The following is a 17,583-nucleotide window of genomic DNA, read 5'->3' as shown; positions in this document are numbered from 1 at the left end:
AATAATAGTATTCCAAGAATTCAAGAACCAACTCAAATTGAAGTTTAGGTTTCGTTAATCAAACCAACTCAAATTGAAGTTTAGGTTTCGCTAATCAATTCTACCATAAGCACAGGAATAATTACTATGGCTAATATTATTTACCCCAAAACAAAACCAACTCTGTTATTTACCTAATTAATACATCACATGATAATTTTACCAAGTTGCAAAAATCAGTGCCGCACCTAATTACATCCCATGAATCGTCTTGAACAAAATTGTATAGTTATATGGTGAGAGGACTACATCTTAATGACAACATGGATTCCAAGTTTCTTCATCTTAAAATAAGACCCTAAATCAAGGCAATGTCCAACTTGAGTAAAATATTATAGGCTAATTAATTTTCTACATAGTAAAAAAAAAAAATTAAGAAAAAAGCAAAAAGCTTCATAAATCAACATATCTGTTATAAATTATTTAGCACTATAGGAACATGCAAAATAATTTGTTGATAATATTGCGTATTCATCATTTTTATAAATCAACATATCTATTAGTGGACTGATTTTATTTTATTTTATTTTTTATTTCACGCTATCAGTTTCTAATATATTTTTACAACAACAAAAAACATATCTACAACGAGTCGACAAGTCATAGCGGGTTGACACGGGAAGGGTTGAAAAAATGACTCAGCGCCAATGGAAGTCTGCATCTGGCTTGGATTTTTCTGTGGTGCTCTTACCTTAAGCCCTGCCCTTTCCAGGAAGCCGCCGACCATGAAGACATAGGAGGGTGAATAAGCCGGCTGTTCATGTCAATTAACAAAGAGGTTTTAACATTCAAGTTCACAACAGTGTAACTTGACATCGAAAACAACACATCCTGCAAATAAATTCTGAAATTCCACTTTGGTTTTTTTTTTTTTTTTATGCAATTAAGTTATGCGAAATGGGGACATTTCCTAATTGTCATTTCCAAGTATCACTGTAAGCTTAGAACCACATAACAGAGCAACAAATTTCTATATCTATTCACCTTGCAATGTGGAAAAGATCCTTTGTTTCGCTAAAATGTTTTTCAGCATACAATGGGTCTTTACACTCTACATGAGCAAAATTCAGTTCCACTGCCTCAAACCCCATTTTATTCTATTAACTATTTAAACCTTTTTTTCTCTCAAGTACACTAAGATGAGTGATAAATTCAAGCCAAGACATTCCAGAGCCCAGAAAAAATCAGTTTTATGTCACATTTGAGAGAAAAAAGATATTTGGAAAAAAAAAAAAAAAAGAAAAGAAAAAAGAAACATTATTGGACTTAGAGCAACATTGACTCTGGATTCTCAATGTAGCCTTTAAATGCTTTCAGCCATTCTGCACCAATTGCACCTAAACCAAGTACAAGTCAATTCATTAGGGTTTAATATCTCAAATTCGCTGTTAGACAGTGTTGGCTTAAGAGAGAGAACGTTTTCATGGATCAACTTACCATCAATAACACGGTGATCACAGCTCAATGTCACGGACATGAAGGAAGCAAACTTGAATTGCTCAGGGCCCAATCCAGGTATAGCCCTCTTCTCAGCTGTTCAAAATTTTTTAAAGACGATGGTGATCATGATTGTTTTAATTTTTTTTTTTTTTTCCTTTGGAGGGTTGGAGGGGGAGGGGAGGGAGAGGGAGAGGGAGAGGGAGAGGGGGAGAGAGAATAAAGTGGCAATCTTACCGGACCCAACTGCTAGAATGCCTGACTGAGGAGGATTAATTATAGCGCAAAATTGCTTGATGCCAAAGGGCCCTCCCAAATTTGACACAGTAAATGTGCCACCCTGTAATGAGGATGCTAAATGATGTACTGATACCATGAGACAATCAGCAACTGCAGATAAATGATAACATAAGACATAATTCTCACCTCATAGTCTTCTGGTTTCAAGCTGTTTTCCTTGGCCTTCTGGGCCAAATTCTTGACCTCCTCAGCAATCTTGGATAAACCTTTCTTATCAGCATCCTACACATCCCACAGTACAGTTTTGAGATATTAGCTACCATAAAAATAGAAATCTCCAAGCATATATATTATTCAATGGCATTAACTGGGACAATAAACTCACCTTGATGACAGGGACGAACAGCCCGTTGTCCGTTTGCACCGCGATATTGATGTTGACATTATGATACCTGGATTGTTTGCCATAGAAATGATGTCATAAAGTATGGTGTAGTTGAGTCAATTATAATGTCCACTATTGAATACTTACTGGCGAATATAATCATTGGTCCATGAACTATTGCACTGAGGAACTTTCCGAAGAGCCAAAGCAGCAGCCTGCCATAAAATTTAAATTTATCAGATCGAGAAACAGACCATTATAATGCATCAGCAGAACCAATCATAACACAAACATCCAAATAAGGGAGATGCTCAAAATCATCTCGTAGTTGTGCACCATTTTAATGACTACTGACATTTGGGGTTGGGGGACAGAATCACCCTAATCTCTTGGAGGGCAATTTACTACAAAGACTAAGTTTCTGATCTTTTGCAACCATTAATTAAACTATGCTCATAAGCAACTTGATTCAGAGACTCAGCAATACATTTCATTGTGCAAAGAGAATTTGATACCTTTATTACAAGATCGTTAATGGATATCCTCTTTCCACCTGAAGCTTCTATTAATAAATTTAGTTGGCTCCGCAAACTGCAGAAAGAGCAGCAATTCAGATCATCACAAAAGATTTGGTGGGATCATATCATTCAGAAGGTGGAAAGATACTCACTCCATAAGTTTGTCAACACATGTATCTACAGTTAAATAATAGTGGGGAATAGTTTGTTTTGATAATAACAATCGTGAAGCTGTCACCTGTGAAGATACACCAGGAATTAAATTTAGGAAGTAAAGCTTGATTATGCCAAAAAATAAAAAAGAGCAATATAAAATTCTAACATTAAATCTGAGATCTCATTAACTAAAGGAAGTTAGGCCCCTAAAGCTTGATTATGCCAAAAAATAAAAAAGAGCAATATAAAATTCTAACATTAAATCTGAGATCTCATTAACTAAAGGAAGTTAGGCCCCTATTGAGTAGATCAACATAAAAGAATTTGTACATCCAATGCCTCAATTGTTAGAATAAAGCTAGGATATGATGATGACAACAGGGAGTTTCAAATCTACCTTTCTTATCTGAGAATGAGGGATATCTTTGTAATCTAAAGATGCAGCTGTCATTGCATCAACCTTATGGGCTGCTGTTGAAACTTCTTTGCCATGAGAAGCTACATCAAAGAGAGGGAGAACCAGAAAATACGATGATATCAGCTGGATGACTATAATACATGTGAAAACAAAACAGCAGCATTAAGTCTTAAAACTAACAAATATAGCCCAGCATTAAACCCTCAATATACAAAATAGATGCAGAAGCAAAAAGTAATACCCAAGTAATCTTCAATATCAGCCTTCACAATGTGTCCACCAGGACCTGTTCCTTTAACGCTCGAGAGAGGTATCTATGTTCAAGGAAATGTATACATACATCAAATCATGCATTTACAGGCTCAACAATAATAGTTGTATCCTATCCAAGGTACTAAAACTGTTTCAACAAAAAACTTAAGTGGCAGCATCTTCTATAATTTACATTGTGATCTTCAGCCAATTTTCTTGCTAGAGGGCTAGCAAAAATGCGATCTCCTACAGGAGGAGCTGCCCTGTCCTTTGTAATTTTTGGCTCTGCTGAACTGACAGGTTCCTCAACTACTTTTTCTTTAGGTGGGGCGGAGACAGGGGGGGACTTAGCTGGAGGAGCAGTGCCTGATGTAGAAGGCTTGTAATCTTTAAATTTCGCAATATCCTCCTCATCTTCAACAGTTATGACAATCACCTATAGGCAAACATATATAAAGTTCCACCATTTCAAGATAGTACTCTCTCTCCAGTGAACAAAATAAAGAGTTACAAATAAAATAATTCACTTTAGGATATTCAATATAAAATATAAAATAAAATAAAAAAAAAACCTCTCCAGCCAATAAAAGAGAGAGTTACAAATAAGATAATTCATTTTAGGATATTCAATATAAAAAAAAAACTCTAATTCAAACAAGGTTTGACAAAATGTACCCCATCCCACTCCACTCCCTCCCTCCCTCCCCCCCCCCCCCACAAAATAAAAAAAAAAATGTCTCTATAGGGTGGCCAGAGAGCCATTTATTTCATTATAAGGTGGCCAGAGAGCCATTTATTTCATTCCACCAAATGTTGGGAAACAAGGTTTGACAAAATGTACCCCATCCCACTCCACTCCCTCCCTCCCTTCCCCACACCACCCCCCCCCCCCAACCCCAAAAAAAAAAAAAAAAAAAGTCTCTATAAGGTGGCCAGAGAGCTATTTATTTCATTCCACCAAATGTTGGGAAATCAGGAAACATGTCCACGCATTTGAGCAGAGCTAAATTAGGATTCCAGGATGGATGAGTGGCAAGACAAAGCTATGACTAGAATGAACACATTCATCTTAAGTTACATGACTCCAACAATTGAGGAAATGTCCAGAGCAGAAAGCTTGGTCATGTGCACAGTTTAGCAATGAAAGAACCACAAGGAATGACCAGTTCAATTTTAAAGTGCCTAGAAGGAAAAAGGAAAGCCAAAAAAGAATGCAGGTCACAGTTCTAGGAAAAGAAACCCTGACCTGTGTACATATAAAAGGTGTTCTATAAAATAAATAAATGAAAAAATTGTAACATTAAGTATAGTGTATCCACAATCAAGATTCACAAAGTCACACTAAAAGAGATTAGATAGAATTGATTACACAGTAGAAACAAAGCATCTTTGGCTAATTTAGTCACATTCTTTGACGGACAAAATATGAACCAAAGTTTCCTTATGATGTGGGGGGAAACTGTGATAGAAGACATGTGAGATGTGCCATGGGTAAAGGCCAAGATTTATTTCCTCTGTTCAGTCTACTTCATTTCAATTGTTAATAAAACAAAATTGTAGAAATGTGAAATAATGAGGACCGTACCAGACTTAATACCAGATAAAATCAGTACCTCACCAACTTTTATTTCTTTTTCTCCATCTCCACGTAATATTTTAGCAATATATCCTTCTTCCATGCATTCCATCTCAACAGTTGCTTTATCCTTCGATATTAAATGGCAAAAATGTAAAATATCAGTTAATTTGCCACATGAACAAACACTTTTATCAACTGCAAAAACAAAGACAAAGCAAGATCCCTACTGTTTCAACTTCACAGAGTACTTCACCAGGAGAAACTTTGTCACCCTCTTTTTTCAACCACCTTGCAATATTACCCTGCATTTCATTGGAGGAGAATTAGTACTTTGGAGAAAAACAGTAGATCTAGCATGGAACGTGCTCTCCTAAGCTTTGCAATGTTACATGCCTCTGACATTGTTGGTGAAAGAGAAGGCATCCCAATCTCCTGGTGTGGGGGAAGGCCTGCAAAATTTGACATAATCGTTGATTTGATGAGAAATTACATCATTATGAATTACAAGAACAAAGAAGATTTATTTGAACAAAAACTTAAATGACAAGAGGACCAAAGTTTGAAAAGGAAAGGAAAGGAAAATTTATGTGATTCACCAATAAAATAGATTGAGATACTTCACGACAATAACCAAACTGTGATACCAGTTCCTTGTTATTTGAATTGTAAACTTTGTTAATAACAGAGGAAGGTTTGAGAAAGAAATGGATCATAAAAGTAAAAAGAACATCATTACATATGGAGCAAGAAAATCGAAGAAATTCATCAACCAAACTTGCAACAGCTGGAGCAGTTCTATTATCAAATGCTAAGATGGTGACAAGGTCCTTTAGCCATGAAAAGAAACAGTTCATCCTACCCAACAACAATGCCCCCACAAACCCACAAAGTTCTAGACACTACCAGATCGAAGGCCTTGGAATAACAAAGTACTGCCAATTTTATGAAATGAGAGGGGTAAAAAATGTCATTCCTGCATTAGTATCTAGGAAACTATGACAAGCAGAACTGTAATTTGACAAGCAATCCCCCAAAAGATTTGACTATAATCCAATTATACATATGGTTTCAAGGGCAGTGGTGATTAGGGTGTTGTTTACAATGCAGCTGATAGGATTTGGTTTTTTCCAAATACTTTCAAGCTATTGTATAAACATATATATATATATATATAGAGAGAGAGAGAGAGATGTAAACCATCATGCTTTATTATAAATACATATGTCTAGTTTGAAAAGTACGATACAAATATCCTCGTGCAATGAGGAACCTGCACATCCTCCTCTGAGAGTGTCCGGTCACACTCAAACTTAAGATTGGTGGCGATATTTGTAACTATATATACATATACTTGTTAAGTATATATAAGCACATAAATGTATATAATGGAGAGACATGTAAAAATAAAGAGGGTGATGATGCAATATATTAGTCTTTATCGTCTGCAATGACAATGATTTAACCAGTCAAAACCATTTATTCCAATGTCATGTGAAATCTGCAAATTGCAATGGTGCTGGGTGCAGGTGAGCAACATGTGCTGCATCCATCTAACCCAAAACATGTTGAAGTGTTCAATTTTATTGTTCTATACACTCAGACATAATTGTCTAGGTAACATAGAGTAAACAATATTGGTGCTACAGCAAGCTTTGTTATTTAACACTACAAAGCTTTGGGAAATCATCCATCCTTTAATAGAACCTTTATAGTTTACGGAAAGCAAAATAAGATGACAAAATTTGATTCCAACATGATAAGCTACATGCCTAGATTCATTAGATTCAAGTGCTAACATAAACCACATCATGCAAAAGAAATAAAGATTTAATATTCAAATCTTATCAAGAAGACAAAAGGTATCCGATTGATTATATTTAAATGGCTATATCAATAAGACAGTTAATAGACAGACTCAAGTTGTTATATTTCCAGAATCACAAGATAAGAAAAACTATAAGTACAGAGCTTTAAATCAACAATGGTGTATAAGAACCAAATGGCATAATGAACTCCACCTGAATCTGTCGAATAACCTCTCACTGTGTCCACCTGTAAACTGATACCCAAGAACAAAACAAATCAGGTACGAGTAGATAAGAAAATTAGAGATTTAAAACAATCATACACAACTTACCATGAAAACACTTTGTGGAACACCAAGCCTGCTGTCGGCGTTTCCATTTTACTTGCCGTCCTCGAAACATTTTCATTCTGTATTCCTATCTACACAAAATGTTGCATTATAGTTAGCCTGCAACAATGATTCCTCAGTTTGGGTAATGAATATATCCCCACAACAAATAATGATGCAATGGATTAGACAAGTCTAAAGAATGCTGCCAAACAATGACAATGATGAAGAGGAAGAGTGGTGAAATCACCTTGACGATGGCAAGATTTGTTGCTCTATAGCTGCGAGTGCATCCAGTGGAAGACTTGCAAAACGCACGTCTCTCTCCAGGCATATTATCATATTGGCAAAACTTCAAATTATCTGGGAAATAACCAAAATGGTTAAGACCAAACGTAAACAAGGCTTAAAAACAAACAAGCATAAAAAACAACCAAGAATAGCAGTTATCATGCCAATTTGGATATATATTCAGAATATTAATACTATGAATAGTAGGTGATAATGTAGTCACTAACCAAAAATGAACATTGGTACGCCTTATATGCCAGATGAACCTGGTGAAAACATGAATTCGTGCAACGTTCCAATGGTCATCATAAGATATTAACTTAAGAAGCATGGAACAGGACATGTACACGATGGATACAAACACGTTGACACAGAAGATGTTAAAAAATGTAGGACATGAACATTGTGAGGACACAACAATAAAGCATATGTTTCTTATATATAAATTATATTATAAAAGAATATATATTCTATGACTATAACAAGAAATTATAGCTTATATATCATACAGTTACAATCACTCCTGTATCATATAGCACTACATAACATAGATAAAACATATATTTGGGTATATATGTGTATTGTATGTAAATAGGTTTATGTATATTTATGTAATTTAATGATTACTTTTCTGCTCCAAGCCCACTCCTTCAATAAACCTTTGCTATATCTTTTGTTTGTTGCATAAAGCCTTGATTTGAATTTTTTGCATTTATACTTTCTTGTATGCTAAAAGAAAATCCTTTTTTAACATTCAAGGTTCACTGGTCACATGTTATTTCATGTTCAAAAAGCATTGTAGTGTCTGAAATTAAGAATTTTATTTTTTTATTATGGAGACGTCCAAGATGTGAGGAACGTGTCTCTGGGAGTGTTTAATTAGTGTCGATATCCAACATGTTTCCGACACAACTCCTTAAATGCCTCCATGCTTCATACAGATGAACCTAAGGGAGCTCAAACTCTTCAATGCTGCAACCAGCAAGCATTCTCCTGACTCAAGGACTCAACAAATAATTTTTACAAGTAAAAGCCACCCCCAACGTTAATTTTAGGTTACTCTCTTTTTTTGTTTAAGGAATTATTTATCAAGAACATTTCATCTTCTTCATTTTGTTTTACAAAAAGATACCTCTAGTATTTATCCAATCAATAATTGGTAAAAGTACAATCTTCCAAAACTTTGGATTGGACTCTTCAACTAGTTATACCATGCACATAGAACCAAGAACTAGTTGGTCCCCTCACGGGGCAATTGAAAACAAAAGACTATGCCATTTAAGGTTGTTTATTTATTAAAGGTAAATTTTGTCCTCCTTGAGGATTAATAGGCCTCTTTGGTTGATCAGAGTTGTTTTAATGCATTCTTTAATTCTTTCTCTCTTTTTTTTTTTATTAGCATTTTCTCTTTGAGGAAGGATCTCTCTTTCTTCTCTCCTAATTATTCATTCCTTATAAAAATCTTGCCTCCTGTCAGGAAAGAAAAGAAAAAAATATCGTGTGGACATTAAAGATGAACATCATTTATAGACATAGATGGATATTAAACTTCATAAAACTAGATTTTAATTTCATCAAAATCAGCTAGATACAGAAAACTAGTTAATACAAAGTAGATGGAACAAATAGACATCTAACCTATAATAAACAAGAACGAGGATCAGATACTTACCTTCTCCTATATTAATAGAGGGGCGGACACCATTGGAAAACCAACGCACTAGGATGGCATGCTCTTGCCGTAGTAAGCTGGGAGCATTTCTAAACTGTAATTAAAATACAAAATATCATAATAAAATAATCTTAAAGCAAAAAGAAGGAAGGCGTAACACCAAGCAACATAAAATTCATAGATGTTGTGCTAGAATGGTGTCAAACAAATAGCATTGAGAAGCATACACAAAATCAAATGCGTGTGTGTGGTTATAAACCAACGCCAAAAATTCTATATATATATATATATATATATATATATATTTATTTATTTATTTATTTATTTGAAGGAACCCCTGCTTTACTTGTGATTGGCATTGTAACTACTGCATAGACACATGTCATCAGTTAGCAGGAGGTAGGGCATCATTTTGAAATTGACAACACAAAACCAGATGGAGCCTATAGACAATGAAGACCAACAACCAATGCCAACTTGGTTAACCTTAACTACATGCTTATACCAGGGTAATGAAAATTTGCAAAACTGAATATATTAATCAAATTAATGACTAACTATATATGATATTAAGTTAACTAGCAATTGAAAGTGGACACTACAAACCATGTGTGCAAAACGTTATTTATTAACACAAGCTGAACTGAATGAGACCTTCATGGACCAGTCGACCATAGACTCAACATTCAAGACTCAAAAACATGAATATCACCATGTCGTGTTACATATATTGTGATGCAAAAAATGCTTTTAAATTGAACAAATGGATGAATGTTCATTCGTGTGAGAATGCATAGATAAATGTGTGTGGATATGCAATTAAAGCTAACGGTTGTTGAAAATAGAATGTTGTTAATTATCTAAGATCTTATCCAAACGGGATAGCTGGGTTGGCATAAGGCCTGTTCTTGACATCATGTGTTCAAGTCATGGGGACATGAGAAAAAAACATCCTCCTTGGGTTTGTCAATACCATAGTTTGAGAGTGATTGCGGGTACTTGAAGGAAACAAACCCGCCCCAAAGGAGGGACAGCCTCCGTTATTCTCCCTGTTAGGTCAATAGGACTTATGTTGACGAATTTCATTGAGTTCAGATTTTTGTGAGGTTTTCTGTGAGTGCATATTTTTCTTTTACATTTACCATACTAAGTATTGGTGAGTGTATCCATATGTGTTGGCATCCATTGCTGCATACTTCAAGATTAGTTCAACACTTAAAGTTCAATCCACAATTAGATTGACACCTGTACAACTAGTGGCTCAGACCGATTCACTAGAGAAGTAGGTTTGTAAAGAGCAAATGTTGTTGACAAGCAGAAGCATTGCCTAGAAATTTTTTCGAAAGAAAAGTTTGGAGTCTTCTGTGTCAACTGTCAAGGAGGTACCTAGAGAATTCTTGGAGTAGAAATATGTTACCCTGAGTTGTAAACCTTCTTTCTTGATAGCGAATTGGTTTGCCTGGAGTCTGGACTACATCCAATGCTTTTTCCTTTCTAGACTTCTCCACATAAAAATCTGTTGCTTGTTGTTTATTATTTCATTGCTTTAAATTTTTGTAGTTTACATATGATTTTTACTGTCTGCTAGATTTTGAAGTTTAAATTTCTTTTAATTTAGAAATTAATTAAAATAGTTAAATCAGTTCTGTAAGATCTACTGACCCACCTCTAGGTCTAGATTATCAAGTCCTCTGATTACCCTACAACATAAATTCAGGTGACACTTAAAATGCCAAAGTACATACAAGTCACAACTGCCTTGAGCATCAAATATATGTATACAAATGTAATCTTACCAATTGCTGCAAGAATTAAATACCAATCAGTAAACCACGATACATATATTGATATACATACATGTGTGTGTAGAGAGAGAGGAGAAATGAGAATTTCTTTAGACAGATGATCAGTACCTTTTTAGAGTGACTGAAGATGTGAGACGCGTATGTCATGATTCCGAAATCAAAAACCAGAGTAACACTTTTCAGCGATCGAAATCTGGGGTTGTATTTGTAAAAGGAATTAGGGCTCCAAAGTGACCCAATCACGATCTGTACAGACTACAGGATCGTGTTCAGCCACACTATACTTCTTTTCTTACTTATATTATTCATCTCTCCTCTTCTCTAGGTGGAAGAGTGTTCGGGGTTCCCCTTTCTTTTTTTTATTAAATTTTTTTTAATAATAATAATAATAATAATAATTAAATAAATAAAACAAAACAAAACAAAACAAAATTCTAAATTGAAATGTTGAGAATATAAATGCACTTTTTCATATATGCCTTTTAAATTTTTTAACTTAGATAACATATAGTTAATTTAGTCATTTTAAAAAAGAATAATGTATTAATTATATGTTCTTTGATATTTTTCCAAAAAAATATTTTTATGAGAGAGAGGTAGCGTATATATAATCATAAGGTTTGAAAGGATTTTGTTTAGAGTAAAACATTTAAAAAAAAAAAAAAAGGGTTTTAGACATAAAATAGTGTTTCAAACAAATATTTTTTTGTATCTTTCGTATTGTATTGAGTAAATATTTGACTTGCCCATTCAATTTTGGTAAGTGATTTCACCCATGTTTATTTTTTGTGAAAGTATTTATATCCTAATAAAATACATTTTTATTATCATGTAAAAGTGTTACTTGATTCGTTGACTGAAAATGTAAGATTTTTTTTTTTTTTTGATTGAAGATGTTAATGTGGGGCCTGTTAGAGCTCCTCATATTCCAACATCACATGATTCATACACGTGCATCAAGCAGTTGTTAGAAGGAAAAAAAAATAAAAAATTGAAGGTGGTTCCAAGTGAATTTCCAAACTCCAAAGTGTGTAGTTTATTTTTAAAAATTCACGAATCACGAGGTGAAATTGTTCTCTTGCAAGCTCGATAAATGAAGTAAAGGAGGATTACTCGGCTTTCTTGTATCAAATAGAGGTCTAATTGTCATTGCTCACAAAGGCATGGACTTCAGGTCTGGGTATAAGCGGATTTATTACAATGAGTTGAGGATGTTCAGGCGGAATGGCCTCCATTGAGACTTTTCTGTATTTTCTTGACAAGAAATTGATGAACTCGTTTGTTTTACGGAACGTCTCCATTCACGGAAATATCTCCATCCACTTTAAAAGGCAACGGAGATACTAATGAGTTATAGGTTTCCATTATAATAAAACCTTGTTTCATGGTAATTTTAGTTTAATCTGCAATTATAGATTTTGAGAATAAAGGGGACAGTTTGGTATGGAATTAAGAGAAGGAGAAAAAAGTGAGAAAAGAGGGGAAAAGAAATCGGTTATTTTCCTTTGTTTGGAGCTGAAAAAACGAATATGAAAGAACATAAAAGAAAACAAGGGAAGTGAGATAGCAGAGTCAAGATAAATTCATATTCCGTTACTCTGATTGATTAAGATAAATGGAAGGAATTCTAAAAACCTCTTCTGCTGTTATATCAAAAACATTTATAATGAAGCTACCGATAAAAGGCGCGTATTGGCTGGCTCTTGAGAGTGTTTTGCCATAACTATGCTTCAAATAGGATGCTTTGAAACTTCTTTCCAAATCTATGTAATTCCATGCTTCACAGAAACACAATTCGCATATCCCAAAGAAATGCTAGGTAACCTGCATTCTGTTCCCATTCCATTTCATTCCACATTCTGTTCCCATTTCATTTTTCCCACGCAACCGTCCCTGGAGACTTAGTTCAACTTTCCCTGGAGACTTTGGAATTCAATCATGTGTAGTAGGAAATCATGAATATTGAGGGGTTTCAGTGTACTTTCACCTAAATTGTGCATCAGTATCATAAGAGTGGTGAAGGGAAAAAAGGGCCTACAGGATGGTATATAAAGTATCTGCATCCTCAAAGTAGATTAATAAACACATAAATTCATTGATTTAAGCCATACGATTAAACATCTCTGATAAACATTTAACAATTTCTCCACGGTTTTCCATTAGAATTAAATAAATAAAACATCTAGACATATACCTAAACTCATCATACAAACCCAAACTCATGTAGCTTAGGTTCTCACAACCCTTGCCAACCTCTGATATGCTTTGCAGCGCGACTATGAACTGAGATTTAAGAACAAGCATCAGATTTCCGTACCCTCTTTTTTCCCCCTTTTTTCAGTTTTTAATTAACAATTCTTTTACCATTGGGATACAGTTAATAAATTTAAAGTCTTGTATCATAGACCACGTCGATTTCTAATTTGTTAATTCTCTAGAGACTATCCAGATATTGGTAATCAACCCCTAATTAAGCAGCCTACATGGGCTTCAATTTAACAATGCTGGGTTTATGTGACTGCATGATTCTTACAGAGGGGGCTTTCACTATGTGCATGCTTCAAGCACACTGCCACAAATGACAAGAGCCGTTAGTTACTAGTGTAATGAGACTGATGCAACTTTGAAATTTCTAAGAAAATAAAGTAGGATCATTATAAAATGTATATAATGCTCCGATAAAAACAAAATCCAAGTTTTTTGAATGATTTTCAAACAGCTCTATTCACGAGATTTGTTGTGTATATGAAACTTTATCGATGCATAGTTAGAAGCAATAACTTTCAAGTATGTGATAAGCAAAATGTAGTTTACAAGAGGGCGAAGCACAATAAGAAATAAATTTTCGACTCAAAAAATGACATGTTAAAAGCTATGGGCCTGTTTGGAATGTGTTATGATATTTTTTTTTTTCTGATATTGGTCTTCAAATTTGGGCCCATATCATGTTTGGGACGACTGATATTGGTTTGGAATAGTTCATAACATATCTAATTTTTTTGGCACAAACCAATATCAGCAAATTGGTGATATTGTGTGTTTCAGTGCTGTTGCGGAATAACTAAAGCAAATTTATGAATTTCCCAAAACAATTTTTCGTTACCAAACATGGTTCCAATTTCTACCCAAAACACTCCTACAACAAAACGGTTGTTTTGGTATTGACCAAAAACATAATGCCTAAAACATATCGCATGCCAAACGGGCTCTACATGTCCAAATAAATAACAAATTCAAATTTAGATTATTTTCCTCATGCATTCATCTAAATCTCAGCCCCCTTCAAAGTTTCTACCATCTGAACTGACAAAAATCTATAATAATTGGTGTGTGTGTGTATATATATGGCAAAACCTAGGACAGACCCATTTAAGAGATTCACAGTGTATGTGAAACTATATCAGCACGTAGCTATAAGCAATATCAATGTGCTGAACAAAGTGTTGTCAACATGAGGGCTAAGAAACAGAATTTCCAGTCAAAATGACATCAAAGAACAAAAATTGATTCATTTCCCAGTACACTCATTTAAATCTTAGCCCTCCTCAAAGTTTTTGCCATCTTAACAAAATAAAAATCACTAGAATAAGTGATAGAATTATGTTCATATATGCACTAGAATTTTAGAGCAATCATATCAGCTGGAAGAAATAGTAATTTGCCAGAATGAATTCATAACTACTTGTCCGACCAAAAGAAATATATCATAACTACTGCATGGGGAATTGGTCAAGTATGGTGACCAGCAAATGAGATGTTAAACCAGCAGAAAACAGATAATGAAATAATTGTTTGAGATACAAAATTCTCTCAGTTCTAACAATACTGACAAGCTCAATATTAAATAACTGCCCACGAGACTCAGAGAAGTTCTCAAAATTTATCTTTAGAAGAAACAGTAAAATAAAAAATCTAACATAGATTGCCAATAACGTATAACAGGGTATCAGACTTTACCTTGAAACTAAACAATCAGCATACTTGACCTTTTTGCTTCTACTGGTGACAATAATTGGATTTCAGAGCTCAAACTATAAGAGCACAAGCCCAAGCTCTGATGGTCTCAAAACATGGTTTATCCGATAGTTGTAGAGATAATAGTGGAGTTTCCCATCACCTGGTCCAAATTTCAGTTCTTTCAAGAAAGATTCATTTTGCATAACATCTAATGCATTGAAGACATCATAATCATTCCGTTTTGCCACGATGAGAGCATCATTCATCAGCTGAAGCAATGGAGTCTTTGTAGAAACATTATAGTAAGAATAAGCAGCCTTCAAAGTCGAGTAATTCTGGTGGCCAAGGATAGATGAGGGAAGTGTGTAAAAACTGCAGTAATCGGTGATCTCATGAGTCTCAGGACTTTCAACCAGGTAACTGTCCACGACATTCTCCTTTGGAAGAAGCCAGTGCCGCACATCATCTTCATCAAAGTCAGGTGCAACGATAAACTGACCCAAGTAATTTTTAAGCAGACGTGTAACTGCAGGAACATCGTGGGGCTCCATCTTTCTAAACCCAGGAGTGACTGTTGAGTCTGGTAACTTGTACAGCTTTATTGTTCGGCTCATCGTCATCCTCGCACCAAGCCTTGAAAACCCTACATCTATAAGCTTCTTCGGATTTAAAGATCTATGCCAATATTGGCAGGTTGACATGGGTGTCGGAAGAATCACCCCAGCAGTATACGCTGCTTGCCAGATATTTTCCAAGTGAACCCTCCTAGTTACCTCTTTAATCATAACGGGGGCAAGTCTTTTTGATCTAAGCTTCTTATGAACACACAGGAAATTAATCTCTGCCATGATAACAACAGTACCCCGGACCCGGATTTTTGCAGGAACCCCAGTAATAAAAGCAACCAACTTTTTTGAACTTTTGACACACACTCCAATGTGCCAGCTCCTAAAATAACCCGGAGGGCGAAGTGCCCATTGAAGGAACTCCTTTGAATAGTTAAATCTGAACATGTTCTCATCATCCTCGACATAGTTGTTGGTAAGGAGGTTATAAACCTCTGTGCACATCTCTTCAGAATCCATGTCACAAGTAATCCATTCATAGAGATTCGGAAGATTATAAGGTTCTTGTTTGACTTCAGCCAAGGGTGTAGGAGGTTCAATTGGGCCTTCAGGCAAACTTGTGTCCCCAAGATCCTTGAACTGCCCAACAGGTTGAGTTTCCCAAAACTTGTGCTTCTTTGCTAGAGAAAGAGATTCTTGAACCTTTCGGGCTAGTTCATTAATTGTGATGTCACTCTCAGAAGCTAAATTCCCATTTTGTTTGACTTCAGCCAAGGGTGTAGGAGGTTCGATTGGGCCTTCAGGCAAACTCGTTCCCCCAATATCCTTGAACTGCCCAACAGGTTGAGTTTCCCAAAACTTGTGTGTCTTTGCTAGAGAAAGAGATTCTTGAACCTTTCGGGTTAGTTCATCAGTTGTGATGTCACTCTCAGAAGCTAAATTCCCACCAGGATTAGGGTTTTGGTTTTCAGCAGGAGAATCAGAGGTTGAATGGTTATCAACCATTTTGCAGTATTTTTAATGTTGTGGTCTGTAAGAAAATATGATTCAATCAAAACTAAGAACAGGTAAAACCATCTATATTCCTCCAACTCTAGTATAACTTCAGCTTGTTTGCTGAAGTAAACTCAGGGGAAAAAATACGTTCACACACATAAAATTTACACGTGTATGTATATAGTGTATTCGAATCTAAGATTTTTCTCCATCTACTCAGCTATATCTAATACAATCATCTGGCTACCACAATCATATATCAATCGGAAACCAAACAATATAACAGGAACGATTAAAGATTTTCTAATTGTTTATGTAAAGTACCTAAATTTTCCCTGACTTAATAATTACTACTATATACATATTCTAAAACTGCTTATATAGAATCAAACAACAAATTGCTAAGATCTAAAACAATGCGAAAATAGAACGTAGACATTAAGCAAAGAGAGACTGCAAGGTTTGAATTTTAATTTCACTGAAATTACCTGCGACCTAGATTCTCCGAAGCGATTACTCCGTGCTACCGTCCGAGGTCGGCTATAGAAATCTAGGGTTTGAGGACGTATTGGAAGAAGGTAAGCACATGAGAACTAGAGTCAGAGAGAGAGGGTTTTTATAGAGAGAAGAGGGGTGAACAATGAAGCATTGGAAAATACGAAGCTGTGGATGGTTTCATGGAATAGATGGTGGAAACAAAAGAAAGCGTGGACATTGCACGCGGGGAAGTGTAACGGGTCGGATGCAGCCCTACCCGGCTACCCGTCCTCCCTATTGAAAAAGGACTCTCTATCGAAAACCGGATGACAATTTCCTCCCACTCCTCGAGCTTTCGCCCGCTCTAATGGGGTAGATTTAGTAACCTCCTAAATGAGTTTAAGATAAGCATGATATAATAATTGAAAATTTGAAACAAGTTTGGGGCGGGGCGGATTTATTAATGCCCGTTTCATCCCCGCCCCAATTATATATGTACGTTTAAAAATTGTATAAATTCTCCCTGGTGAGTAGGAGTAGTATACTCACTTTTAATCCTGATATTAGAATCTAATCCTACCATAATTAATTAATCAAAATTTTCTTTTTATATTTTAGGAAACTTGCTTATTTTTTTATTGCCATTATATATTATTAATAG

The 17,583-nt window shown here is 35.2% G+C and overlaps 2 protein-coding genes across 2 annotated transcripts; both read right to left on the bottom strand.

Annotated features, from left to right (window-relative positions):
* Positions 1-1,263: 1,263 nt before the first annotated feature.
* Positions 1,264-11,262, bottom strand: LOC132283519 (dihydrolipoyllysine-residue acetyltransferase component 3 of pyruvate dehydrogenase complex, mitochondrial-like). Its single transcript, XM_059785476.1, has 19 exons — positions 11,035-11,262; positions 9,122-9,215; positions 7,409-7,521; positions 7,162-7,250; positions 7,043-7,083; positions 5,418-5,473; positions 5,252-5,326; positions 5,059-5,151; positions 3,639-3,881; positions 3,435-3,507; positions 3,173-3,273; positions 2,772-2,857; positions 2,617-2,692; positions 2,249-2,316; positions 2,102-2,168; positions 1,903-1,998; positions 1,714-1,816; positions 1,477-1,572; positions 1,264-1,376 (listed from the first exon to the last, which is right to left on the bottom strand). The coding sequence occupies exons 1-19, from the start codon at positions 11,071-11,073 to the stop codon at positions 1,306-1,308; spliced, it is 1,680 nt and encodes a 559-aa protein (XP_059641459.1). The 5' UTR covers positions 11,074-11,262; the 3' UTR covers positions 1,264-1,305.
* A 3,346-nt stretch (positions 11,263-14,608) lies between these two features.
* Positions 14,609-17,128, bottom strand: LOC132283631 (glycylpeptide N-tetradecanoyltransferase 1-like). The gene is made up of 2 exons (XM_059785618.1): positions 16,934-17,128; positions 14,609-16,479 (listed from the first exon to the last, which is right to left on the bottom strand). The coding sequence occupies exon 2, from the start codon at positions 16,452-16,454 to the stop codon at positions 14,958-14,960; it is 1,497 nt and encodes a 498-aa protein (XP_059641601.1). The 5' UTR covers positions 16,455-16,479; positions 16,934-17,128; the 3' UTR covers positions 14,609-14,957.
* Between the last annotated feature and the right edge of the window lie 455 nt (positions 17,129-17,583).

Source organism: Cornus florida, unplaced genomic scaffold (genome assembly GCF_030987335.1).
Source record: "Cornus florida cultivar Cherokee Brave unplaced genomic scaffold, ASM3098733v1 CherokeeBrave_3.0.0_Hap2_Chr11, whole genome shotgun sequence".
NCBI lineage: Eukaryota > Viridiplantae > Streptophyta > Magnoliopsida > Cornales > Cornaceae > Cornus > Cornus florida.
This window is presented reverse-complemented; position numbering and strand designations above follow the sequence as displayed.